The 19,881-nt window shown below is 37.3% G+C and overlaps 1 protein-coding gene across 5 annotated transcripts in view; it reads right to left on the reverse strand.

Annotated features, from left to right (window-relative positions):
- Positions 1–19,881, reverse strand: part of slc5a8 (solute carrier family 5 member 8) — a 69,754-nt gene that overhangs the window by 5,456 nt on the left and 44,417 nt on the right. For 4 of the 5 annotated variants that reach the window (XR_015942181.1, XM_087247932.2, XM_087247934.2 and 1 more), the window contains 3 exons: positions 2,002–2,142; positions 1,780–1,909; positions 1,304–1,392 (listed from right to left, as the gene is read on the reverse strand). Coding sequence is in view for 3 of the 5 variants with exons in the window: in XM_087247932.2 (XP_087104058.2) it covers positions 1,304–1,392; positions 1,780–1,909; positions 2,002–2,142 (360 nt within the window). In the remaining 2 variants the exon portion in view is untranslated. Of the gene's footprint in view, positions 1–1,280; positions 1,393–1,779; positions 1,910–2,001; positions 2,143–19,881 lie in introns of all 5 variants that reach the window. The other variant, XR_015482491.2, reaches the window with a different exon arrangement.

Below are 19,881 nucleotides of genomic sequence, written 5' to 3' on the forward strand. Positions count from 1 at the left end.
ATATAATTTAATGCAGCGCTTCTTGTTTGGTCTGATACCCACTTTAAATCATATCTCAGCCAAGCAGTGAAGATTGCAGTTTTTTTTTTTAAAGAAATCAGATCTTCAACATGGTGATTTTGTATGGGATGACAATTAACTGGAAGCCCTGGGACTGGCTGACTGAAATTAAAAGTCTTTGTGCATATACCCCATTGTGTTTGCTGCAGTAGAGAGATTTGTTTATCAATGAATGACACAGCGATGTTGAGTTCCTATTAAAGGATTCTGCTTTAAAGATACCTGAAAAATTCTCCTTGTTTATCTCTTCTTCAAATTCAGAACACTTTTAAACTCTGTGAATTGTTATTGAGTATGAAGAAACAAAGGTTAATGCATACAAATACATTAACAGTAATAACTACAAACTTATTTGTGACGTAAAAAAAACTGTATATTTAAATAGAAAACAGTCCATTTACACTTTTTACTATACATTTTAATAACAGCAGCAACAAAAATAAGTATTTGATGCAAGAATTCAGCCTCCGCTTAGCTAAAATGAGCTAACAATGCACATTTTTCCACAATTGTCTTCTGATTTGTTTTACAGTCTTGTTTTCCAGTGTAAATGTTAGATTTTTAATTAAAGACATTTTAGAGGAGTGTTGTTTAAGATATTTGTCTCAACATTGCATTTACCAAATTTGCAAGTTGGGTATGAGTTAAAAGCAAAAGTATAACTTTCCTAGTTAGTCTGATATTTAGTACTGATTAAATTGAGTTAAGCCTTTAAATTGCTCTTAAAGCTGAATGATAACATCTTGCAATATAACTTGTAAAATATTATGTACCGTCATCATGTCAAAGACTCAAAAAGTTAGTTAATAAAAATGACTCTTTAAAAGTATTATTTATTTTAAAAATGTGTCAAAAAAAAACTTCACTTGGGAAATATTAAAGAGTTATTTTTTAAATTGCCTATAATACATATATATTATTTTAGATTTTACTACAATATCACATTGTGCAGTTTACATAAGAGACTTGAGGTTAAAACTGACACATGTATTTACACTGCAATCACATTTAAAAATAAATGACCATTGATACTTTACATTTAGCTAGTGTTTTATGCAGCATTTAATTTTACACAGAATTTTAAGCAGGTACAAAGTCCTTAATCACAGTTGAAGAGTGTAGCAATGCAAAGATGGCAGCTGCTTGGACATTCTACTAAATCTTTGCAGATTATTCAAAAAGACATGATGTTGACATGCATGCAAGTTAATATTTTATACTTATCTCTTATTACAGAACAAACCTTAAAGTGCCACTGTATGCCGCTGCCACAAACAACCCTGGCAGACCAGGGAATTCACTCAGGATGTCCAACACCAGGTATGGCATAAGCTTATTGAATATTATAAAGAGAGAAATATTAATGCAGCATATTCTAATATTAATCAGTAATATCAAAGAGAGCTTAAAGCATTAGCTCACCCAAAAATGAAACCCTTTACTCCCCTTTTAGTGGTTTCAAACCTTTATGAGTTGAACACAAAAGAAGATATTTAAAAAAAAAAAAAAAAAGCAGAAAACCTGTAACCATTGACTTCCATTGCAGTAAAAACAATCACTGGAAGTCAATGGTTACAGGTTTCCAGCATTCTTCAAAATATCTTCTTTTGTATTTAACAAGTTTGAAAACAAATAATGGGAGAGTAAATGTTACACAATTTGTGTGTGAAATATTCCTTTTAGAGATTATAAACAAGGATTATAATGTAGTTGAATTACCTGGTCTTGAGCAGACACCTTTTTTGCCATCCACGGGTCACAGTTCTTATAAACGGAGTATAAACACAAGCCACAAAACACTGCGCAAAAAGTAACCACCCACAGAGTCACTAAATTAATGAATAAAGCCCTGAATAGAGACAAAAACACAGACAAATTGTATTTCAGTTTCATATTGCATGCCTGAATTTATGTTTTCGTTTGTGTGTGTGCAGCACTCACATTTTGGCGTGGAACAGGGACTTGCATGATATGTATCTCTGCACCTGAGCATGGTTGATGCCATAGAAGCTGGTCCAGTAAAACGTCCCGCCTACTGTGATGCTCCAGAAAGTGTGTCGCCTCAGAGGGTTTGGGTCGAAGCTGAAAGAGAGAGGTATGTTATTTTATACATGTGTTTAAAGAGATACTCAAGCCAAAAGGAAGTTTTGAAGACGGTTAAAAACCAAAACAGTTGCATTTTCCATTGAATTTCCTAGAGTTGGAAGGCAATAGGAAGCAAACACAACATTCTTCTAACTATCTTCTTTTCTGTTTCACTGATGAGGGAAGAAGATCATGCAAGAGATTAGTTAGTTTTTACATTTTTTAATAAAAAATAAATAAATTCCTACAACCTCTCACTTTATATTGAAAGTCTTCAAACAGTTTATATTTGCTTTTTTATTTATTATATTTTAAAATGTTATTATTTTTAAGTTCATGAGCAGTTGTCTAAGCATTTCACTGCATATCATACCTTGTATGACTCTGTATGTGACAAATAACATTAGAATTTTAAAGTTTTGTTGATCCTGGACCAACATCATCGTTTAATACAGTGTACATTTAGCATTGCTGATCCTGGACCATCATCAACATTTCAGTAGTTGTTCCTTTCACCATCATCAGCATCATCATCATTTCAGTAGTTGATCCTGGACGATCATCATCATCATTTTAGTAATGTTGATCCTGGACCATCATCATCATTTCAGTTGTTGATCCTGGACCATCATCATCATCATTTTTGTATTGTTGATCCTGGACCATCATCATCATCATCATCATAATTTCAGTAGTTGATCCTGGACCATCATCATCATCATTTCAGTAGTTGATCCTGGACCATCATCATCATCATCATCATCATCATCATAATTTCAGTAGTTGATCCTGGACCATCAGCATTATCATCATTTTAGTCATGTTGATCCTGGACCATCATCATCATTTTAGCATTGTTGATCCTGGACCATCATCAACATTTCAGTTGTTGATCCTGGACCATCATCATCATAATTTCAGCAGTTGATCCTGGACCATCATCATAATTTCAGTCGTTGATCCTGGACCATCATCATCATTTCAATTGTTGATCCTGGACCATCATCATCATTTCAGTTGTTGATCCTGGACCATCATCATCATCATTTTAGTCATGTTGATCCTGGACCATCATCATCATTTCAGTAATGTTGATCCTGGACCATCATCATCATCATAATTTCAGTAGTTGATCCCTACCATCATCATCATTTCAGTAGTTGATCCTGGACCATCATCATCATCATAATTTCAGTAGTTGATCCTGGACCATCATCATCATTTCAGTAGTTGATCCCTACCATCATCATCATCATTTCAGTAGTTGATCCTGGACCATCATCATCATCATCATCATTTCAGTTATTGATCCTGGACCATCATCATCATCATTTCAGTTATGTTTATCCTGGACCATTATCATCATCATTTCAGTTATGTTTATCCTGGACCATCATCATCATCATTTCAGCATTGTTGATCCTGGACCATCATCATCATCATTTCAGTAGTTAATCCTGGACATTCATCATGATTTCAGCATTGTTGATCCTGGACCATCATCATCATCATAATTTCAGTAGTTGATCCTGGACCATCATCATCATCATTATTTCAGTAATGTTGATCCTGGAACATCATCATCATTTCAGCATTGTTGAACCTGGACCATCATCATCATCATTTGAGTAATGTTGATCCTGGACCATCATCATCATCATTATTTCAGTAATGTTGATCCTGGAACATCATCATCATTTTAGTTGTTGATCCTGGACCATCATCATCATAATTTCAGTAGCTGATCCTGGACCATCACCATAATTTCAGTAGTTGATCCTAGACCATCATCATCATTTCAGTAGTTGATCCTGGACCATCATCATCATCATTTCAGTTGTTGATCCTGGACCATCATCATCATTTCAGTTGTTGATCCTGGACCATCATCAACATTTCAGTACTTGATCCTGGACCATCATCATCATTTCAGTAGTTGATCCTGGATCATCATCATCATCATTTCAGTAGTTGATCCTGGACCATCATCATCATTTTAGTTGTTGATCCTGGACCATCATCATCATTTCAGTTGTTCATCCTGGACCATCATCATCATCATTTTAGTCATATTGATCCTGGACCATCATCATCATTTCAGCATTGTTGATCCTGGACCATCATCATCATTCAGTAGTTGATCCTGGACATCCTCATCATCATTTCAGTAGTTGATCCTGGAGCATCATCATGATTTCAGTTGTTGATCCTGGACCATCATCATCATCATATTAGTCATGTTGATCCTGGACCATCATCATCATATCAGTTGTTGATCCTGGACCATCATCATCATTTCAGTAGTTGATCCTGGAACATCATCATCATTTCAGTTGTTGATCCTGGATCATCATCATCATTTTAGCATCGTTGATCCTGGACCATCATCATCATTTCAGCATTGTTGATCCTGGACCATCATCATCATAATTTCAGTAGTTTATCCTGGACCATCATCATCATTTCAGCATTGTTGATCCTGGACCATCATCATCATAATTTCAGTAGTTAATCCTGGACCATCATCATCATAATTTCAATAGTTAATCCTGGACCATCATCATCATAATTTCAGTAGTTGATCCTGGACCATCATCATCATTTCAGTTGTTGATCCTGGACCATCATCATCATTTCAGTAGTTGATCCTGGAACATCATCATCATTTCAGTTGTTGATCCTGGATCATCATCATCATTTTAGCATCGTTGATCCTGGACCATCATCATCATTTCAGCATTGTTGATCCTGGACCATCATCATCATAATTTCAGTAGTTGATCCTGGACCATCATCATCATTTCAGCATTGTTGATCCTGGACCATCATCATCATAATTTCAGTAGTTAATCCTGGACCATCATCATCATAATTTCAATAGTTAATCCTGGACCATCATCATCATAATTTCAGTAGTTGATCCTGGACCATCATCATCATTTCAGTTGTTGATCCTGGACCATCATCATCATTTTAGTCATGTTGATCCTGGACCATCATCATCATTTCCGTAGTTGATCCTGGACCATCATCATCATCATTTCAGTTGTTGATCCTGGACCATCATCATCATTTCAGAATTGTTGATCCTGTACCATCATCATCATTTCAGCATTGTTGATCCTGGACCATCATCATCATCATTTCTGTTGTTGATCCTGGACCATCATCATCATCATTTCTGTTGTTGATCTTGGACCATCATCATCATCATCATTTTTGTATTGTTGATCCTGGACCATCATCATCATAATTTCAGTAGTTGATCCTGGACCATCATCATCATTTCAGCATTGTTGATCCTGGACCATCATCATCATCATTTCTGTTGTTGATCCTGGACCATCATCATCATCATTTCTGTTGTTGATCTTGGACCATCATCATCATCATCATTTTTGTATTGTTGATCCTGGACCATCATCATCATAATTTCAGTAGTTGATCCTGGACCATCATCATCATCATTTCAGTAATGTTGATCCTTGACCATCATCATCATTTCAGTAATGTTGATCCTGGACCATCATCATCATCATAATTTCAGTAGTTGATCCTGGACCATCAGCATTATCATTTCAGTAATAATGATCCTGGACCATCATCATCATTTCAGCATTGTTGATCCTGGACCATCATCATCATTTTAGCATTTATGATCCTAGACCATCATCATCATTTCAGCATTGTTGATCCTGGACCATCATCATCATTTCAGTAGTTGATCCTGGACCATCATCATCATCATCATCATTTCAGTTGTTGATCCTGGACCATCATCATCATTTCAGTAATTGATCCTGGACCATCATCATCATAATTTCAGTAGTTGATCTTGGACCATCATCATCATCATTTCAGTAGTTGATCCTGGACCATCATCATCATCATCATCATCATCATTTCAGTTGTTGATCCTGGACCATCATCATCATTTCAGAATTGTTGATCCTGGACCATCATCATCATTTCAGCATTGTTGATCCTGGACCATCATCATCATAATTTCAGTAGTTGATCCTGGACCATCATCATCATTTCAGTAGTTGATTATGGACCATCATCATCATTTCAGTAGTTGATTCTGGACCATCATCATCATTTCAGTTGTTGATCCTGGACCATCATCATCATCATCATTTCAGTAATGTTGATCCTGGACCATCATCATCATTTCAATAGTTGATCCTGGACCATCATCATCATTTCAGTTGTTGATCCTGGACCATCATCATCATCATCATTTCAGTAATGTTGATCCTGGACCATCATCATCATTTTAGTCATGTTGATCCTGGACCATCATCATCATTTCAGTAATGTTGATCCTGGACCATCATCATCATTTCAGCATTGTTGATCCCGGACCATCATCATCATAATTTCAGTAGTTGATCCTGGACCATCATCATTATCATTTCAGTAATAATGATCCTGGACCATCATCATCATTTTAGCATTGTTGATCCTGGACCATCATCATCATTTAAGTAGTTGATCCTGGACCATCATCATCATTTCAGCATTGTTGATCCTGGACCATTATCATCATAATTTCAGTAGTTGATCCTGAACCATCATCATCATTTCAGCATTGTTGATCCTGGACCATCATCATCATTTCAGCATTGTTGAACCTGGACCATCATCATCATCATCATCGTTTCAGTAGTTGATCCTGGACCATCATCACCATTTCAGTTGTTGATCCTGGACCATCATCATCATCATTTCAGTAGTTGATCCAGGACCATCATCATCATCATTTCAGTTGTTGATCCTGGACCATCATCATCATTTTAGCATTGTTGATCCTGGACCATCATCATCATTTCAGTAGTTGATCCTGGACCATCATCATCATTTCAGTTGTTAATCCTGGACCATCATCATCATCATTTTAGTCATGTTGATCCTGGACCATCACCATTATTCAGTAGTTGATCCTGGACCATCATCATCATTATAATTTCAGTAGTTGATCCAGGACCATCATCATCATCATTTCAGTAGTTGATCCTGGACCATCATCATCATTTCAGTTGTTAATCCTGGACCATCATCATCATCATTTTAGTCATGTTGATCCTGGACCATCACCATTATTCAGTAGTTGATCCTGGACCATCATCATCATTATAATTTCAGTAGTTGATCCTGGACCATCATCAACATTTCAGTTGTTAATCCTGAACCATCATCATCAATTCAGTTGTTGATCCCTACCATCATCATAATTTCAGTAGTTGATCCTGGACCATCATCATAATTTTAGTAGTTGATCCTGGACCATCATCATCATTTCAGTAGATGATCCTGGACCATCATCATCATTTCAGTAGTTGATCCTGGACGATCATCATCATCATTTCAGTAATGTTGATACTGGACCATCATCATCATTTCAGTAGTTGATCCTGGACCATCATCATCATCATTTTAGTTGTTGATCCTGGACCATCATCATCATTTCAGTTGTTGATCCTGGACCATCATCATCATCATTTTAGTCATATTGATCCTGGACCATCATCATCATTTCAGCATTGTTGATCCTGGACCATCATCATCATTCAGAAGTTGATCCTGGACATCCTCATCATCATTTCAGTAGTTGATCCTGGAGCATCATCATGATTTCAGTTGTTGATCCTGGACCATCATCATCATCATATTAGTCATGTTGATCCTGGACCATCATCATCATTTCAGTTGTTGATCCTGGACCATCATCATCATTTCAGTAGTTGATCCTGGAACATCATCATCATTTCAATTGTTGATCCGGGATCATCATCATCATCATTTCAGTTGTTGATCCTGGATCATCATCATCATTTTAGCATCGTTGATCCTGGACCATCATCATCATTTCAGCATTGTTGATCCTGGACCATCATCATCATAATTTCAGTAGTTTATCCTGGACCATCATCATCATAATTTCAGTAGTTGATCCTGGACCATCATCATCATTTCAGCATTGTTGATCCTGGACCATCATCATCATAATTTCAGTAGTTGATCCTGGACCATCATCATCATTTCAGTTGTTGATCCTGGACCATCATCATCATTTTAGTCATGTTGATCCTGGACCATCATCATCATTTCCGTAGTTGATCCTGGAACATCATCATCATTTCAGTAGTTGATCCTGGACCATCATCATCATCATTTCAGTTGTTGATCCTGGACCATCATCATCATTTCAGAATTGTTGATCCTGTACCATCATCATCATTTCAGCATTGTTGATCCTGGACCATCATCATCATAATTTCAGTAGTTGATCCTGGACCATCATCATCATTTCAGCATTGTTGATCCTGGACCATCATCATCATCATTTCTGTTGTTGATCCTGGACCATCATCATCATCATTTCTGTTGTTGATCTTGGACCATCATCATCATCATCATCATTTTTGTATTGTTGATCCTGGACCATCATCATCATAATTTCAGTAGTTGATCCTGGACCATCATCATCATCATTTCATTAATGTTGATCCTTGACCATCATCATCGTTTCAGTAATGTTGATCCTGGACCATCATCATCATCATAATTTCAGTAGTTGATCCTGGACCATCAGCATTATCATTTCAGTAATAAAGATCCTGGACCATCATCATCATTTCAGCATTGTTGATCCTGGACCATCATCATCATTTTAGCATTTATGATCCTAGACCATCATCATCATTTCAGCATTGTTGATCCTGGACCATCATCATCATTTCAGTAGTTGATCCTGGACCATCATCATCATCATCATCATTTCAGTTGTTGATCCTGGACCATCATCATCATTTCAGTAATTGATCCTGGACCATCATCATCATCATCATCATCATTTCAGAATTGTTGATCCTGGACCATCATCATCATTTCAGCATTGTTGATCCTGGATCATCATCATCATAATTTCAGTAGTTGATCTTGGACCATCATCATCATAATTTCAGTAGTTGATCCTGGACAATCATCATCATTTTAGTCATGTTGATCCTGGACCATCATCATCATTTCAGTAGTTGATCCTGGACCATCATCATCATCATCATCATCATCATCATTTCAGTTGTTGATCCTGGACCATCATCATCATTTCAGAATTGTTGATCCTGGACCATCATCATCATTTCAGCATTGTTGATCCTGGACCATCATCATCATAATTTCAGTAGTTGATCCTGGACCATCATCATCATTTCAGTAGTTGATTATGGACCATCATCATCATTTCAGTAGTTGATTCTGGACCATCATCATCATTTCAGTTGTTGATCCTGGACCATCATCATCATCATCATTTCAGTAATGTTGATTCTGGACCATCATCATCATTTCAATAGTTGATCCTGGACCATCATCATCATTTCAGTTGTTGATCCTGGACCATCATCATCATCATCATTTCAGTAATGTTGATCCTGGACCATCATCATCATTTTAGTCATGTTGATCCTGGACCATCATCATCATTTCAGTAATGTTGATCCTGGACCATTACCATAATTCAGTAGTTGATCCTGGACCATCATCATCATTTCAGTAGTTGATCGTGGACCATCATCATCATTTCAGCATTGTTGATCCCGGACCATCATCATCATAATTTCAGTAGTTGATCCTGGACCATCATCATTATCATTTCAGTAATAATGATCCTGGACCATCATCATCATTTTAGCATTGTTGATTCTGGACCATCATCATCATTTAAGTAGTTGATCCTGGACCATCATCATCATTTCAGCATTGTTGATCCTGGACCATTATCATCATAATTTCAGTAGTTGATCCTGAACCATCATCATCATTTCAGCATTGTTGATCCTGGACCATCATCATCATTTCAGCATTGTTGAACCTGGACCATCATCATCATCATCATCGTTTCAGTAGTTGATCCTGGACCATCATCACCATTTCAGTTGTTGATCCTGGACCATCATCATCATCATTTCAGTAGTTGATCCAGGACCATCATCATCATCATTTCAGTTGTTGATCCTGGACCATCATCATCATTTCAGTAGTTGATCCTGGACCATCATCATCATTTCAGTTGTTAATCCTGGACCATCATCATCATCATTTTAGTCATGTTGATCCTGGACCATCACCATTATTCAGTAGTTGATCCTGGACCATCATCATCATTATAATTTCAGTAGTTGATCCAGGACCATCATCATCATCATTTCAGTTGTTGATCCTGGACCATCATCATCATTTTAGCATTGTTGATCCTGGACCATCATCATCATTTCAGTAGTTGATCCTGGACCATCATCATCATTTCAGTTGTTAATCCTGGACCATCATCATCATCATTTTAGTCATGTTGATCCTGGACCATCACCATTATTCAGTAGTTGATCCTGGACCATCATCATCATTATAATTTCAGTAGTTGATCCTGGACCATCATCAACATTTCAGTTGTTAATCCTGAACCATCATCATCAATTCAGTTGTTGATCCCTACCATCATCATAATTTCAGTAGTTGATCCTGGACCATCATCATAATTTTAGTAGTTGATCCTGGACCATCATCATCATTTCAGTAGATGATCCTGGACCATCATCATCATTTCAGTAGTTGATCCTGGACGATCATCATCATCATTTCAGTAATGTTGATCCTGGACCATCATCATCATTTCAGTAGTTGATCCTGGACGATCATCATCATCATTTTAGTCATGTTGATCCTGGACCATCATCATCGTCATTTTAGTCATGTTGATTCTGGAATATCATCATCATTTCAGTAGTTGATCCCTACCATCATCATCATTTCAATAGTTAATCCTGGAGCATCATCATTATTTCAGTTGTTGATCCTGGACCATCATCATCATCATTTTAGTCATGTTGATCCTGGACCATCATCATCATTTCAGTTGTTGATCCTGGACCATCATCATCATCATTTTAGTTGTTGATAATGGACCATCATCATCATCATTTTAGCATTGTTGATCCTGGACCATCATCAACATTTCAGTTGTTGATCCTGGACCATCATCATCATAATTTCAGTAGTTGATCCTGGACCATCATCATCATTTCAATTGTTGATCCTGGACCATCATCATTATCATTTTAGTTGTTGATCCTGGACCATCATCATCATCATTTTAGTCATGTTGATCCTGGACCATCATCATCATTTTAGTCATGTTGATCCTGGACCATCATCATCATTTCAGTAATGTTGATCCTGGACCATCATCATCATCGTCATCATAATTTCAGTAGTTGATCCTGGACCACATCATCATTTCAGTACTTGATCCCTACCATCATCATCATTTCAGTAGTTGATCCTGGACCATCATCATCATCATCATCATCATCATCATCATCATCATCATCATCATTTCAGTTATTGATCCTGGACCATCATCATCATCATTTCAGTAATGTTGATCCTGAACCATCATCATCATTTCAGTTGTTAATCCTGGACCATCATCATCATCATTTCAGTTATGTTTATCCTGGACCATTATCATCATTTCAGCATTGTTGATCCTGGACCATCATCATTTCAGTAGTTGATCCTGGACATTCATCATGATTTCAGCATTGTTGATCCTGGACCATCATCATCATAATTTCAGTAGTTGATCCTGGACCATCATCATCATTTCAGCATTGTTGAACCTGGACCATCATCATCATCATTTCAGTAGTTGATCCTGGACCATCATCATCATCATTATTTCAGTAATGTTGATCCTGGAACATCATCATCATTTTAGTTGTTGATCCTGGACCATCATCATCATAATTTCAGTAGTTGATCCTGGACCATCATCATCATTTCAGTTGTTGATCCTGGACCATCATCATCATCATTTTAGTCATGTTGATCCTGGACCATCATCATCATTTCAGTAGTTGATCCTGGATCATTATCATCATCATTTCAGCATTGTTGATCCTGGACCATCATCATCATCATTTCAGTAGTTGATCCTGGACATTCATCATGATTTCAGCATTGTTGATCCTTGACCATCATCATCATTAATTCAGTTGTTGATTCTGGACCATCATCATCATTTCAGTAGTTGATCCTGGAGCATCATCATCATCATTTCAATTGTTGATCCTGGACCATCATCATCATCATTATTTCAGTTGTTGATCCTGGACCATCATCATCATTTCAGTTGTTGATCCTGGACCATCATCATCATCATTTTAGTCATGTTGATCCTAAACCATTATCATCATTTCAGAATTGTTGATCCTGGACCATCATCATCATTTCAGCAGTGTTGATCCTGGACCATCATCATCATCATTTCTGTTGTTGATCCTGGACCATCATCATCATCATTTTTGTATTGTTGATGCTGGACCATCATCATCATCATCATAATTTCAGTAGTTGATCCTGGACCATCATCATCGTCATTTCAGTTGTTGATCCTGGACCATCATCATCATCATTTCAGTAGTTGATCCTGGACCATCATCATCATTTCAGTAGTTGATCCTGGACCATCATCATCATTTCAGTAGTTGATCCTGGAGCATCATCATCATTTCAGTTGTTGATCCTGAACCATTATCATCATTTCAGAATTGTTGATCCTGGACCATCATCATCATTTTAGTCATGTTGATCCTGAACCATCACCACCATTCAGTAGTTGATCCTGGACCATCATCAACATTTCAGTTGTTGATCCTGGACCATCATCATCATCATTTCAGTTGTTGATCCTGGACCATCATCATCATTTCAGAATTGTTGATCCTGTACCATCATCATCATTTCAGCATTGTTGATCCTGGACCATCATCATCATAATTTCAGTAGTTGATCCTGGACCATCATCATCATTTCAGCATTGTTGATCCTGGACCATCATCATCATCATTTCTGTTGTTGATCCTGGACCATCATCATCATCATTTCTGTTGTTGATCTTGGACCATTATCATCATCATCATCATCATCATTTTTGTATTGTTGATCCTGGACCATCATCATCATAATTTCAGTAGTTGATCCTGGACCATCATCATCATCATTTCATTAATGTTGATCCTTGACCATCATCATCGTTTCAGTAATGTTGATCCTGGACCATCATCATCATCATAATTTCAGTAGTTGATCCTGGACCATCAGCATTATCATTTCAGTAATAAAGATCCTGGACCATCATCATCATTTCAGCATTGTTGATCCTGGACCATCATCATCATTTTAGCATTTATGATCCTAGACCATCATCATCATTTCAGCATTGTTGATCCTGGACCATCATCATCATTTCAGTAGTTGATCCTGGACCATCATCATCATCATCATCATTTCAGTTGTTGATCCTGGACCATCATCATCATTTCAGTAATTGATCCTGGACCATCATCATCATCATCATCATTTCAGAATTGTTGATCCTGGACCATCATCATCATTTCAGCATTGTTGATCCTGGATCATCATCATCATAATTTCAGTAGTTGATCTTGGACCATCATCATCATAATTTCAGTAGTTGATCCTGGACAATCATCATCATTTTAGTCATGTTGATCCTGGACCATCATCATCAATTCAGTAGTTGATCCTGGACCATCATCATCATCATCATTTCAGTTGTTGATCCTGGACCATCATCATCATTTCAGAATTGTTGATCCTGGACCATCATCATCATTTCAGCATTGTTGATCCTGGACCATCATCATCATAATTTCAGTAGTTGATCCTGGACCATCATCATCATTTCAGTAGTTGATTCTGGACCATCATCATCATTTCAGTTGTTGATCCTGGACCATCATCATCATCATCATTTCAGTAATGTTGATTCTGGACCATCATCATCATTTCAATAGTTGATCCTGGACCATCATCATCATTTCAGTTGTTGATCCTGGACCATCATCATCATCATCATCATTTCAGTAATGTTGATCCTGGACCATCATCATCATTTTAGTCATGTTGATCCTGGACCATCATCATCATTTCAGTAATGTTGATCCTGGACCATTACCATAATTCAGTAGTTGATCCTGGACCATCATCATCATTTCAGTAGTTGATCGTGGACCATCATCATCATTTCAGCATTGTTGATCCCGGACCATCATCATCATAATTTCAGTAGTTGATCCTGGACCATCATCATTATCACTTCAGTAATAATGATCCTGGACCATCATCATCATTTTAGCATTGTCGATCCTGGACCATCATCATCATTTAAGTAGTTGATCCTGGACCATCATCATCATTTCAGCATTGTTGATCCTGGACCATTATCATCATAATTTCAGTAGTTGATCCTGAACCATCATCATCATTTCAGCATTGTTGATCCTGGACCATCATCATCATTTCAGCATTGTTGAACCTGGACCATCATCATCATCATCATCGTTTCAGTAGTTGATCCTGGACCATCATCACCATTTCAGTTGTTGATCCTGGACCATCATCATCATCATTTCAGTAGTTGATCCAGGACCATCATCATCATCATTTCAGTTGTTGATCCTGGACCATCATCATCATTTTAGCATTGTTGATCCTGGACCATCATCATCATTTCAGTAGTTGATCCTGGACCATCATCATCATTTCAGTTGTTAATCCTGGACCATCATCATCATCATTTTAGTCATGTTGATCCTGGACCATCACCATTATTCAGTAGTTGATCCTGGACCATCATCATCATTATAATTTCAGTAGTTGATCCTGGACCATCATCAACATTTCAGTTGTTAATCCTGAACCATCATCATCAATTCAGTTGTTGATCCCTACCATCATCATAATTTCAGTAGTTGATCCTGGACCATCATCATAATTTTAGTAGTTGATCCTGGACCATCATCATCATTTCAGTAGATGATCCTGGACCATCATCATCATTTCAGTAGTTGATCCTGGACGATCATCATCATCATTTCAGTAATGTTGATCCTGGACCATCATCATCATTTCAGTAGTTGATCCTGGACGATCATCATCATCATTTTAGTCATGTTGATCCTGGACCATCATCATCGTCATTTTAGTCATGTTGATTCTGGAATATCATCATCATTTCAGTAGTTGATCCCTACCATCATCATCATTTCAATAGTTAATCCTGGAGCATCATCATTATTTCAGTTGTTGATCCTGGACCATCATCATCATCATTTTAGTCATGTTGATCCTGGACCATCATCATCATTTCAGTTGTTGATCCTGGACAATCATCATCATCATTTTAGTTGTTGATCCTGGACCATCATCATCATCATTTTAGCATTGTTGATCCTGGACCATCATCAACATTTCAGTTGTTGATCCTGGACCATCATCATCATAATTTCAGTAGTTGATCCTGGACCATCATCATCATTTCAATTGTTGATCCTGGACCATCATCATCATCATTTTAGTTGTTGATCCTGGACCATCATCATCATCATTTTAGTCATGTTGATCCTGGACCATCATCATCATTTTAGTCATGTTGATCCTGGACCATCATCATCATTTCAGTAATGTTGATCCTGGACCATCATCATCATCGTCATCATAATTTCAGTAGTTGATCCTGGACCACATCATCATTTCAGTAGTTGATCCCTACCATCATCATCATTTCAGTAGTTGATCCTGGACCATCATCATCATCATCATCATCATCATCATCATCATTTCAGTTATTGATCCTGGACCATCATCATCATCATTTCAGTAATGTTGATCCTGAACCATCATCATCATTTCAGTTGTTAATCCTGGACCATCATCATCATCATTTTAGTTATGTTTATCCTGGACCATTATCATCATTTCGGCATTGTTGATCCTGGACCATCATCATTTCAGTAGTTGATCCTGGACATTCATCATGATTTCAGCATTGTTGATCCTGGACCATCATCATCATAATTTCAGTAGTTGATCCTGGACCATCATCATCATTTCAGCATTGTTGAACCTGGACCATCATCATCATCATTTCAGTAGTTGATCCTGGACCATCATCATCATCATTATTTCAGTAATGTTGATCCTGGAACATCATCATCATTTTAGTTGTTGATCCTGGACCATCATCATCATAATTTCAGTAGTTGATCCTGGACCATCATCATCATTTCAGTTGTTGATCCTGGACCATCATCATCATCATTTTAGTCATGTTGATCCTGGACCATCATCATCATTTCAGTAGTTGATCCTGGATCATTATCATCATCATTTCAGCATTGTTGATCCTGGACCATCATCATCATCATTTCAGTAGTTGATCCTGGACATTCATCATGATTTCAGCATTGTTGATCCTTGACCATCATCATCATTAATTCAGTTGTTGATTCTGGACCATCATCATCATTTCAGTAGTTGATCCTGGAGCATCATCATCATCATTTCAATTGTTGATCCTGGACCATCATCATCATCATTATTTCAGTTGTTGATCCTGGACCATCATCATCATTTCAGTTGTTGATCCTGGACCATCATCATCATTTCAGCAGTGTTGATCCTGGACCATCATCATCATCATTTCTGTTGTTGATCCTGGACCATCATCATCATCATTTTTGTATTGTTGATCCTGGACCATCATCATCATCATCATAATTTCAGTAGTTGATCCTGGACCATCATCATCGTCATTTCAGTTGTTGATCCTGGACCATCATCATCATCATTTCAGTAGTTGATCCTGGACCATCATCATCATTTCAGTAGTTGATCCTGGACCATCATCATCATTTCAGTAGTTGATCCTGGAGCATCATCATCATTTCAGTTGTTGATCCTGAACCATTATCATCATTTCAGAATTGTTGATCCTGGACCATCATCATCATTTTAGTCATGTTGATCCTGAACCATCACCACCATTCAGTAGTTGATCCTGGACCATCATCATAATTTCAGTAGTTGATCCTGGACCATCATCATAATTTCAGTAGATGATCCTGGACCATCATCATCATTTCAGTAGTTGATCCTGGACGATCATCATCATCATTTCAGCAATGTTGATCCTGGACCATCATCATCATTTCAGTAGTTGATCCTGGATGATCATCATCATCATTTTAGTCATGTTGATCCTGGACCATCATCATCGTCATTTTAGTCATGTTGATTCTGGAATATCATCATCATTTCAGTAGTTGATCCCTACCATCATCATCATTTCAATAGTTAATCCTGGAGCATCATCATTATTTCAGTTGTTGATTCTGGACCATCATCATCATCATCATTTTAGTCATGTTGATCCTGGACCATCATCATCATTTCAGTAGTTGATCCCTACCATCATTATCATTTCAATAGTTAATCCTGGAGCATCATCATCATTTCAGTTGTTGATCCTGGACCATCATCATCATAATTTCAGTAGTTGATCCTGGACCATCATCATCATTTCAGTAGTTGATCCCTACCATCATCATCATTTCAGTAGTTGATCCTGGACCATCATCATCATCATCATCATCATCATTTCAGTTATGTTTATCCTGGACCATTATGATCATTTCAGCATTGTTGATCCTGGACCATCATCATCATCATTTCAGTAGTTGATCCTGGACATTCATCATCATTTCAGCATTGTTGAACCTGGACCATCATCATCATCATTTCAGTAGTTGATCCTGGACCATCATCATCATCATTATTTCAGTAATGTTGATCCTGGAGCATCATCATTATTTTAGTTGTTGATCCTGGACCATCATCATCATTTCAGTTGTTGATCCTGGACCATCATTATCATCATTTTAGTTGTTGATCCTGGACCATCATCATCATCATTTTAGTCATGTTGATCCTGGACCATCATCATCATTTCAGTAATGTTGATCCTGGACCATCATCATCATGTCAGTAATGTTGATCCTGGACCATTATCATCATTTCAGTAGTTGATCCCTACCATCATCATCATTTCAGTAGTTGATCCTGGACCATCATCATCATCATCATCATCATCATCATCATCATCATCATCATCATCATCATCATTTCAGTTATTGATCCTGGACCATCATCATCATCATCATCATCATTATCATTTCAGTAATGTTGATCCTGAACCATCATCATCATTTCAGCTGTTATTCCTGGACCATTATCATCATTTCAGCATTGTTGATCCTGGACCATCATCATCATAATTTCAGTAGTTGATCCTGGACCATCATCATCATTTTAGTTGTTGATCCTGGACCATCATCATCATAATTTCAGTAGTTGATCCTGGACCATCATCATCATTTCAGTTGTTGATCCTGGACCATCATCATCATCATTTTAGTCATGTTGATCCTGGACCATCATCATCATTTCAGTATTGTTGATCCTGGACCATCATCATCATTCAGTAGTTGATCCTGGACATCCTCATCATCATTTCAGTAGTTGATCCTGGAGCATCATCATGATTTCAGTTGTTGATCCTGGACCATCATCATCATCATATTAGTCATGTTGATCCTGGACCATCATCATCATTTCAGTTGTTGATCCTGGACCATCATCATCAATTCAGTAGTTGATCCTGGACCATCATCATAATTTCAGTAGTTGATCCTGGACCATCATCATTTCAGTAGTTGATCCTGGAGCATCATCATCATTTCAATTGTTGATCCTGGACCATCATCATCATTTCAGTTGTTGATCCTGGATCATCATCATCATCATTTCAGTTGTTGATCCTGGACCATCATCATCATTTTAGCAGCGTTGATCCTGGAACATCATCATCATTTCAGCATTGTTGATCCTGGACCATCATCATCATAATTTCAGTAGTTTATCCTGGACCATCATCATCATAATTTCAGTGGTTGATCCTTGACCATCATCATCATTTCAGCATTGTTGATCCTGGACCATCATCATCATAATTTCAGTAGTTAATCCTGGACCATCATCATCATAATTTCAATAGTTAATCCTGGACCATCATCATCATAATTTCAGTAGTTGATCCTGGACCATCATCATCATTTCAGTAATGTTGATCCTGGACCATCATTTCAGCATTGTTGATCCTGGACCATCATCATCATAATTTCAGTATTTGATCCTGGACCATCATCATCATCATTTCAGTTGTTGATCCTGGACCATCATCATCATTTCAGAATTGTTGATCCTGTACCATCATCATCATTTCAGCATTGTTGATCCTGGACCATCATCATCATAATTTCAGTAGTTGATCCTGGACCATCATCATCATTTCAGCATTGTTGATCCTGGACCATCATCATCATCATTTCAGTTGTTGATCCTGGACCATCATCATCATAATTTTAGTAGTTGATCCTGGACCATCATCATCATTTCAATTGTTGATCCTGGACCATCATCATCATTTCAGTTGTTGATCCTGGACCATCATCATCATCATTTTAGTTGTTGATCCTGTACCATCATCATCATCATTTTAGTCATGTTGATCCTGGACCATCATCATCATTTTAGTCATGTTGATCCTGGACCATCATCATCACTTCAGTAATGTTGATCCTGGACCATCATCATCATCATTTCAGTAGTTGATCCTGGACCATCATCATCATTTCAGTTGTTGATCCTGGACCATCATCATCATCATATTGGTCATGTTGATCCTGGACCATCATCATCAATTCAGTAGTTGATCCTGGACCATCATCATAATTTCAGTAGTTGATC

The sequence above is a fragment of the Danio rerio genome, chromosome 4 (assembly GCF_052040795.2).
Source record: "Danio rerio strain M-AB ecotype USA chromosome 4, GRCz13ab, whole genome shotgun sequence".
Taxonomy (NCBI): Eukaryota; Metazoa; Chordata; class Actinopteri; order Cypriniformes; family Danionidae; genus Danio; species Danio rerio.